The sequence below is a fragment of the Bos taurus genome, chromosome 1 (assembly GCF_002263795.3).
Source record: "Bos taurus isolate L1 Dominette 01449 registration number 42190680 breed Hereford chromosome 1, ARS-UCD2.0, whole genome shotgun sequence".
Classification (NCBI taxonomy): Eukaryota; Metazoa; Chordata; class Mammalia; order Artiodactyla; family Bovidae; genus Bos; species Bos taurus.
This window is the reverse complement of record NC_037328.1, coordinates 2,545,397-2,555,257: the sequence shown is the minus strand read 5'-3', so window position 1 is coordinate 2,555,257 and position 9,861 is coordinate 2,545,397. Positions and strand designations below refer to the sequence as shown.

The window sequence follows — 9,861 nt, the reverse complement described above, 5'->3', positions numbered from 1 at the left end:
TTTTGTCTTTTGTGGTATGTGGAAACTCCAGGGAAGTTCTCTGGGTGTAACTGTCTTAACCACCGACATTAACTTGGATCTACTGAGCCCATCTGGGGCCTGTCCCTTGCTCTGGGTCCCGGGGGTGCAAAGCGAGTTGAGGCACAGTAAGGACCCGCAGGGACTTGCCCCGCTTTGAGGAAGCCAGACCCTCACTGCAGTAGAGTGGACCCTGACAGGGAGTAGGGAGAGAGCTCTGGGTGCTCTAGAGGCTCAAGAAGAGGGTGATTCCCTGGAAGGGTGGCACAAGATGGGATGGACAGGAATGTGGGGGAAGATGAGGGGAGAGCAGAGCCCACCAGGTGCTCCAGGTCCTGAGAGGGTGAGAAGGGAAGGAGGAGCGGCCAGTGGAGGCCAAGTCTACCTGGCAGTTAGCCTTGAACTCCCAACCTGAGGATCCTGAAGGCAGTGAGGAGATATAAAGCTGCTACATCTTCCATGATAACAAGGCAGGCCATCCATCGGGTGCTCGGAGCAGGGCTCAGGCCCTGTATCCTCTGCACTTGGAGCTCAGAGGCACTCCACACCCTCCAGCCTGAAGCTCCCCACCCAGACCACACTCAATCTATGCAGGCGTGGGGAGTGTGGGGAGCACATGCACTTTCTGTCCCATTTCCAGAATCTGGCCTTGCAGACTTGTCACCTGTAGCCTAGAAGAGCCTCTCCCACACTCAGAAACCCACTGCCTCCTCCAGTGTAAGGTCTTGGCCCAAGGCAGGGTCAGGGGCTTCCTGGTCCACTTTGTCCATGTCACTCTGTAACTGCGTGGAGCATACCCCACCTGGGGACTCGCTCTCCAGATTAATCTCTCTGTTCAGCCCATCCCCACCTTCCAGATGAACCTCAGTGGGGAGAGGGGGAGATGCCTAGTGTCTCAAGGATGGCAGGGGAGTGGCTGGAGGGGTAGGACCAAGCCACGGAGGCCTCCGGGACTGGGGACCTGGGGGGCCAGGGGCTGAACTCAGCCTCTGCCCTGATCTTCAGTCTTCAGTCTTTTCATTTGTAAAATGGGATCAAGATGCCTCGAAAGGGCTGCTGGCAGAGCTTGGGTGAAATCACAGTTTGTAAACTAAGATCTGTGAAAGTTGGTTCCGGGTCATCTCTCAGTTCAGATTCCAACTTTACTCCGCTGTAGCCTGGGGAGGCGTGTTGACGTCAATGGCAGGGCTCCTTCGGAGCAGGTGATGGTCACGGACTTGATGGGGAGGGGGTGCTCCAGATGGAGGGACTGACTGGAAGGAAAGGGTTTTTAGTTTGGGGTTTTGTTTGACAGTTTTTTTGTTTGTTGTTGTTTGCCTTTAGCTGATACCCAAGGGTGAGCCAGGCCTGGGCAGAGGTCCTTCATTTCTCAAACCCTCACAGTCCCTCAAACAGTATTAGCAGAATAGAGAAATCACAAAGGGAAGGTATCGTCCAACCCTCCCACTCCGTCCTCAAATCTTACGGCAGACACACACCCTTAGAGACCACAGGTAGCTTCTAGAAACCCATTTTAGGAACGAGAACCTGAGGCCAAGAGCAGACAAGGCAAGATCCCACAACCTCAGATCCCTAAGTTTCAGGTGACGAGCACCGCATTGTCTCCATCACCATGCTGTCTTTCTGGACGTCCCCCTCTGCTTAGGGGCCTTGAACAAACGCCCACATCCCTCTGAGGGTCAGTTTCCCCATCTGTAAAATGGGAGTAAGTACTCCTCCCTCCTAGGGTCAGGGAGAGATTAAATGAGATGAAGTCTACCCAAGACCCACTAGGCACAGCTTGCTTCTGCTGCTGCTGCCAAGGCGCTTCAGTTGTGTCCAACTCTGTGCGACCCCATAGACGGCAGCCCACCAGGCTCCCCCGTCCCTGGGATTCTCCAGGCAAGAACACTGGAGTGGGTTGCCATTTCCTTCTCCAATGCGTGAAAGTGAAAAGTGAAAGTGAAGTCGCTCAGTCGTGTCCAACTCTTAGTGACCCCATGGACTGCAGCCCACCAGGCTCCTCTAGGTCACCTCTAAGTGCTCATTCCCTTGTGGCTCAACTGGTAAAGAATCCGCCTGCAATGCAGGAGACCTGGGTTCGATCCCAGGGTTGGGAAGATCCTCTGGAGAAGGGAAAGGCTACCCACTCCAGTAGTCTGGCCTGGAGAATACCATGAACTGTATAGTCCATGGGGTCTCCAAGAGTCGGACTCGACTGAGCGACTTTCACACTCACAGTTGGTCATTAGGTGGAAGTCATTCCACCTGTTATTCTAAATGCTCCCATATCCCCAGCAATCCAGATTACAGACCTCCTGGTTTACTGTGTAAACCGAAGACATACACAGGCACCATCCTTTTACAAGAATGTTGACAGCTTGGTTTCACACCAGCCCACCGGCATATCTGCATGTGAACGCGTTCCAAAGTATTTACCAAGCCCCTTCCATGTGTCAGGCCTTGGGCTGGGGGCTGGGGGCTGGGGCCCGGGAGCCAGAGATGACCTTGGATGACTCCGGTAGCTGAGTCTCAGTTGCTCAGTCGTGTCCGACTCTTTGCGACCCCAAGGATGTAGCCCTCCAGGCTCCTCTGTCTATGGGGATTCTCCAGGCAAGAATACTGGAGTGGGTTGCTACGCCCTCCTCCAGGGGATCTTCCCAATCCAGGGGTCGAGTCCAGGTCTCCTGCCCTGCAGGCAGGATTCTTTACCCTCTGAGCCACCAGGGACGCCCAGAGTCTTGCATGGAAGACAGGATTTGTTTGCAGAGTTCTGCCTCCTAAGCGGTCTGATCGCTCACGTTTGGGCGCCAAACGCTGGCATTGCGCATCCCTTCTGGTTTCCGGACCAGGAGCGATGGCTGAAATGCTTTTTTCTTTTCTTTCCGGAGCCTGGCCTCCCACCGCCAGCCCCAGTCCGCCTGGCGCAAGGGCGCCGCTCTCCTTGGCAGCCGGGCGGATTCGCTGCCCCAATGTGCGCAGGAACTCGGAGAAATGGGCAAGGCGAGAACAGGCCAGAAAGGCCCGGGAGGAACCCGCGAAGCCGTGGGAGGTCTGCTTCTTTGCAGCCCCCGCGCCAGCCCTCCCTGGCCCGTTTGGCACAAGCGCCTCCCGGGCCGCCAGGCGGCTGAGCAAAGGCCGGCCCCTCCACGCACCCGGTCTTTTGTGGGAGCGAAACACAAAAGAGAGGGGAAAAAAATACGTCTTCCGTTTCGACGGAGGAGGCCGACAGCGCCAGGACGCCTGGGCCAGCCAGGAACTAACTCCCGGAGCCCGGCCCATTTAGCCCCGGCAAAGGAGCACTCCATTTCGCGGGAAGGGGCTGTATGCGCGCGGGTGGGAATCGCGGTGCCAGGGACACTCCCAGGACGCGCACACCAGGCGCCGGGCGCAAGACCTGGACAAGGTCCGGGACGCCCTAGAACCCACAGGAGAGCAAGCGCCAGTGGCGGACTCTAGTTTCTGATTATTCCTGGAGGGGGTGGGAGGACTCAGAGACACACTCGGGAGAGTTTGGCGACCGACCAGCCCCAGGGCTAAAGAAGCCCTGGGGACACTGACCGCCCCCCCCCCCCCCCCCCCCGAGCAACTCCCTGGCAACTGGAGGATGGGGTCCTCCATGCGGATGTTGGGGAAAGGGTCCACAGCGCTGACCTGCCAGCCTGAGGCGAGCTCCGGGAGTGCGCAGTAAGAACCGCGAGGCGCCGCTGCACCTCCCCGGAACGGCCACCACTGCCTCGGGTCGTTGGCGCGGGGCCAGAGCCCAGAGCATCCTTACGCGCGTCCACGCGGGAATCTAGCGAATAAGCCAGCTCTCCTGACTCCGGACTGTGCCTTCCCAGGCTCTAAACTCGCGCCGTGCCAGGAGGGGCCCCTCGAGTTTTGCCCCTGCTTCCGACTCTAGGCTCTGGAGCCAGCGCGTAAAGAACCGCGGATTCGCGTGGACCCGGGCGCAAGGACCGTCGCCGGTGGCAAGCCACGAAAGAAGGAACCGGGGCTCCAGGACACGTGCCACCGGCTGGACTAACCTCAGCGACTGCGACCCAGGCGCGCACTCGTTGCGTCTTCTGGTGTTTGTGAGATACAAACTGGAGAGCTCACAAGTCCACGCCCAGGCTGGGGGTCCGCAGAGCATACCCCCCACGAATGTCCTCATTACCGGTGGCCCGGGACGCCCAAAGGAATGGTACTCAAATACCCCAGCTCTGCAATCCCCAGCTCCCCATCCCCACTCCCTGCGTTCTTCCAAGTGACAGATTCGCCTAATTGAACCGTTGTGGGTCATCCTCTGGAACCGTTGGATGACACATCTCCACGCTTCAGTTCTTCATGTTTTAAATACCTATTTAACGGATGGCTGCAGAGCCAGCTGGGAAACAGGCGGATTGAAAAATAACGCCCCAGAAGGCACGAGCTGGGGGCAAGGGGGAGAGCCCGCCTGGCTTTCTGGTGTAGAAGGGACTGGAAGACATACCCCCAAACTGGGAGCAATAACCTGGGGTTTTGTTGGTTTATTTCTAACTGTGCTGCTTGAAGGTGAATTACTACTAGCCAAGTTTGTTTGTCTGTTGTGTTTTTCAAACCGTGCATACAAATGAAAAGGTCCCAAATAATGCAGATAACCAAGAGGCTGATAACACCCCCTTGGAGAGAGGACTGGGGCCGAGTCCCTGCGGCTGCAGTGTAAAGCACTACTAGGGTCCTGGATTTGAAGAAACAAACCTCTGTGCTCAAAATATATGGCTGTGAGAAATTCAACTACGATAAAATGTCTGAGGTTGGGGAGACGGGGCCCCTACTATAAAGTAACCACCAGAGCCCCCATCTGCAGTTCAGGCAGAGGTGCACAGTAAAGTAAAGTTTGGGTCCCCCCTCCCCTCCTGCGTAGGCTTACTACAGACACAGTCTCTCGATTTTCCCATCTGTAAAATGGGTGGAGGCGTCGGTACCACAGAACTACTTCAGTTGGGCGCTTCTGCAGACCGGATTTAGTTCCTCGGAGGTCAAGGATTTCCAGGTTTGGGAGCCAGGCTGCGACTGGTAAAACGCCATGGATCTCGGCCCCAAAGGGTTGGATCCCGCGGTCTTGGCCCAAGATTGAGACTTCTTTCTGCAGACAAGCCAGCTTTGCCCCTCTACGCCACGGCGTGGTGACCGCCACAAAAATGGTGCAGAAAATACCATCCTCTGGTTCCTGATGCTACGAAAGGACGCCTGACCCTGGGCTCAACTCTCCGCCTGCATTAGCGCGGTTTCTCAGTGCAAACGCCTTGTCCCGGTGTCTGCGCCATCGTCAACTTTATGAAGAAGGTGATTTCTTTCAAAGCCCCGTCCCGGTAGCGGGTCCCCTCTTGCCTTCCCCGCCTTCCTCCTCGCCAGGCCCGGCGCCCAGCTGGGGGCGCTACTGGCCGCTTGCCGAGTTGCAGCCGCCGCCACCTCTTAGAGGCGCGCTTCGAGTGCAAAGAAAGCAGGAGTTTCGTCCCTGGTTATCGTGCACATTTGGGGCTCAAAATGCCCACGTGCTGATGAAACCCACGAAGTGGGAACAGGTGGCGAGAACACACACACACGGGGGTGGGAAGGGAGGAGACTCCAGCCCAGTTCCCGAGTAGCCAGGGTTATCTGAGAAGATCCGAACCCAAGATCTGAACGCCTTGCGCACCGGGTTAATTCGTGCGCACAGCCCCCCCGCGCACCTCCTCCCCGAGGCTGACTCTGCGTTCCCGCATTTTAATAGAAATTTGACAGTGTCCCCTCTCTCCCTCGGTCCCAACCGCGGCGCTCTGCACTTCCCCCGCGAGCCCTCCCTCCTCCTCGGGCTTTGCCTCTCACTCTCCCTCTCGGGGTCCACGCTGCAGTCCCTCCGGTAAGACTCTCCCGGCCGCGGGCGCCCATTGGCTGAGCGCTGGGAGGAGGCGTGTGCCCGGCCCGGCGAGTTTCATTGAGCGGAATTAGCCCGGATGACATCAGCTTCCCACTCCCCCCACCCACCCCCACCCCGGGCCTGCCCAGCTCATTGGCGCGGCGGCCCCTCCAAGACCCGCACATTGCTCCCCGCCCCCGCCGCGGCCACCGCCGCCGTCGCCGCCGCCACCCGGCTATAAAAACCCTCCGAGCGGGGAAAGGTGCGGATGCTCATTATAGACCGACGCGACATCGGCGCCCGGTCCCGGTTCTCTGCCTCAGTCTTGGGGACCGAGCTCCTCTAACCGCATCCGTGGTAAGTGCGCCCGCCCCTCTCAACCCCCCGCCCCAAGCAACTCCAGCCTACACCCCAGGGACAGAGGCCCCTCACTTCGGCTGCGACCCGGGGAGCTCCGCTAAAGTGGATCCAGATCCCTCCCTTGCCCGCCAGTTCTCCCAGCGGTTTCGCTGCCCTGGCCCTTCCCAAGGTCACCGCACCATCCCTTTTGCCCCAAAGCGAGAAATTGGGGCCACAATAGCGGTCTTCTGCCCCAGCCCCAGTCAGCTGAACGAGCCCCCAGCCCGCCCCTGGCGCAGCGCGTGGAGTCTGGGCTCCGTGGCGGGCGCTGGCTGCCGGTCTGTGAGCGTGTGTTTGCTGAGCGGTGTCGATGGAGGTAAGGTGGATGCGTTTGAGGAACCAAATAAATACTTCTCTATTTAGATCTCCACCCTTCCCAAAGAAAAACCCTCACTTGACACTTTTTCTTAGTGTGTTAGTCGCTCAGTCGTGTCCGACTCATTGCGACCCTATGGACTGTAGCCTGCCAAGATCCTCTGTCCGTGGCATTTTCCAAGCGAGAATACTGGAGTAGGTTACCATCGCCTTCTCCAGGGGATCTTCCCGTCTGAGTCACCAGGGAAGACCTCATTCCTAACAGAAAGTATAAAAACCGTAGAATGCCACCCTCCCAGAGGAGAGCTCCATCCTCCAGGGATTAAACAACCTGTGGATGAGAGCGGCGGGGAGGCGGTAGGGAGGGAAAGAGCGGTGACTTAAGCTTACCTGCATGCCAAGACCAGAGACAGCGAGGTGGACCCGAAGCGAACGGCCACCAGCGCCTGGACCCCGCGCTGCGGTGCAGGCGGGAGCAGCTTTTCTCTCTCACTGACCCCAGTGCCGCTCGATCTCGATTTCGATCTCCCGTCTCTTTCGTGTTTCTCTCCTCCTCTCTCCGCAGTAGGCGTCCTGGAAGCTCTGAGGACCCAGGGAGGGGAGGACCCCGGGAAGGCTGCGACGATCCCTCGGGGCCATGGACTCGGACGCCAGCCTGGTGTCTAGCCGGCCGTCGTCGCCGGAGCCCGATGACCTTTTCCTGCCGGCCCGGAGCAAGGGCAGCGGGGGCGGCGGCTTCACGGGAGGCACCGTGTCGTCGTCCACGCCGAGCGACTGCCCGCCGGATCTGAGCGCCGAGCTGCGCGGTGCCATGGGCGCGGCGGGCGCGCACCCGGGGGACAAGCTGGGCGGCGGCGTTGGCGGCGGCTTCAAGTTATCCTCGTCCAGCACCTCTTCGTCCACGTCGTCGGCGGCCGCGTCGTCCACCAAGAAGGATAAGAAACAGATGACGGAGCCCGAGCTGCAGCAGCTGCGCCTCAAGATCAACAGCCGCGAGCGCAAGCGGATGCACGACCTCAACATCGCCATGGACGGGCTGCGCGAGGTCATGCCGTACGCGCACGGCCCGTCGGTGCGCAAGCTCTCCAAGATCGCCACATTGCTGCTGGCGCGCAACTACATCCTCATGCTCACCAACTCGCTGGAGGAGATGAAGCGACTGGTGAGCGAGATCTACGGAGGCCACCACGCCGGCTTCCACCCATCGGCCTGCGGCGGCCTGGCGCACTCTGCGCCCCTGCCTGCCGCCACGGCTCATCCGGCGGCCGCGGCGCACGCGGCGCACCACCCGGCGGTGCACCATCCCATCCTGCCTCCGGCCGCCGCCGCCGCCGCCGCCGCCGCGGCGGCCGCCGCGGTGTCCAGCGCCTCCCTGCCCGGCTCCGGGTTGTCGTCGGTCGGCTCCATTCGGCCCCCTCACGGCCTGCTCAAGTCTCCGGCGGCGGCGGCGGCGGCGGCCCCGCTTGGGGGCGGGGGCGGCAGCGGCGGGGGCACTGGCGGCTTCCAGCACTGGGGCGGCATGCCCTGCCCCTGCAGCATGTGCCAGGTGCCCCCGCCGCACCACCACGTGTCGGCCATGGGCGCCGGCAGCCTGCCGCGCCTCACCTCGGACGCCAAGTGAGCGGGCCTGGGGGCAGACGCGTTCTGGCGAGCCGGGAGGGTGGGAGCCCCGAGGCTGCGTGGGGGGGAAGCCAGGACCGGCCGGCGCTGGGGCCTGGGAATTCAGTCCCAAACAGGAGCGCCGTGCCGTGAGCTGGGGGTGGGGGGCAAAGGTGAGGACTCCAGTACCCGGGATCCGATGCAGCGGAGGCGTGCGCTGAACCCTGGGCAGTGAGAGGTTGCATTTGCTCTGGGACTTGGTTCAACCCTCTCTGGCTTTTAAACAGCAGCGCTGCTCCCTTGGACATACTTTTATAAGAAGGCGCAGCTACCCGCATCTCGTCTTTCAACCCTCCCTCCCCTCCCCGCCCCCCGTCAGAACCCCAGAGAAGAGGTGATTCTAAAAACTGCTTTCCCTACGAACTCGGCCTCACTCGGCCCGGGCAGCACTTCGTAGTACCGAGGAGGAAGGAAAGGAGGGGAGCGTTGGGGACTTCCTCGCCTCTCCGGGCGGGTAGGAGACTCTGGAGCCGCAGTCCAGAAGCGGCCGTCCGGACTCGCCCTCAAAGGTCCTCCCCTGCCCAGAGCTCGGGCTACGAGTTAGTATTCGGCACCAGAAGCACTTACGGTCGCGTCCAGTCTCTGTATCTGGATAAACCCACAGCGGTCTCGGGCTGTTTCTCCCTGTCGCTTCTGATTGGTTTGGGTTTGTGGATTTCGAAGGAATCTGTCGACGTTCCTTTTTCAACAGTGCGATCAAGCTTTATAGACAGTCAGAATAGAACCACTTGTGGATTGTTATAACCTACAACTGTCGACTTTGGGTGCGGGTGGGTTTTTTTAGTTATTTTAAAATAGAATTTCCCTCCCTACCCCCTTTTTCCGTCTCTGAGCACAAAGTGATTTGGTTTCTTACCTGGCTGGGGACAGTCGTTTGGGTACCCGAAGATTTGACAGAACTCAAAGGATGTTGCTGTGAATATAGTTTGGGTTATTTGGGAGTTCTGTTGACTTTTTAGTTTTTTTTTTTTTTTCTCTTTGGGATGTGTAAATAGATCAATAATGAGGTAAGTGCGTGCTGCTAAGCTGATTGCTCACGTGACTGCCACTTTCCCACCTCCTCCCCAGTCTAAGCCGGGTTTCTTCCATATTGGTTTCTTTTTGCCAGCTTAACACAAATGACAAACTCTTTCCACGTGCTTCCTCCCTCCGCGCGAACCGCCTCGGCTTGCAGAGTTGCAATATGGGCTTCACAGCGTCGGCCACGTAACATCCCCTCTCCGATTGCTGCCCCTTGCAGAGAGTGTATCATCTGTTTTATTTTTGTAAAAAGATAAAAGTGCTAAATAATATTTATTACTTGTTTGGTTGCAAAAAAATGAAATAAATGACCGAGTGTTGAGATTTTAAATAAAATTTAGAGTAAGTCGGGTGTTTTCCAGCCTTGTGGGTGGAAGGAGGTGCGGGGAGCCGCCTGGGAAAAGCGGGCGGCCGGACTCCATCCTTCTGGGCTGGATTTGGGGACCGCTCCGCTGGTTTTGTCCTAGAGAAAGATTGAGAGGGTTGTTGGCCCATTTTTCTCCCCCGTAACAAACATTCTCTTTAAAACACGTTCTGAGCACCTCCTCGGCGTGCTCCTCCTCACCTGTTTTTATTTTTATTTTCTGACGCCTAACCCGTAACTCCTT

General features: G+C 58.7%; 1 protein-coding gene across 2 annotated transcripts; it reads left to right on the top strand.

Annotated features, from left to right (window-relative positions):
• The first annotated feature begins 6,018 nt into the window (after window positions 1-6,018).
• On the top strand, window positions 6,019-9,589 carry OLIG2 (oligodendrocyte transcription factor 2). Of its 2 annotated transcripts, none has more exons than XM_024993650.2 (2): window positions 6,019-6,217; window positions 7,143-9,589. In XM_024993650.2, the coding sequence occupies exon 2, from the start codon at window positions 7,212-7,214 to the stop codon at window positions 8,193-8,195; it is 984 nt and encodes a 327-aa protein (XP_024849418.1). In that variant the 5' UTR covers window positions 6,019-6,217; window positions 7,143-7,211; the 3' UTR covers window positions 8,196-9,589. The 2 variants fall into 2 exon arrangements, with proteins under 2 accessions (XP_024849418.1, XP_024849412.1); XM_024993644.2 differs by having other exon boundaries at window positions 6,020-6,217; window positions 7,140-9,589.
• The last annotated feature ends 272 nt before the right edge of the window (window positions 9,590-9,861 follow it).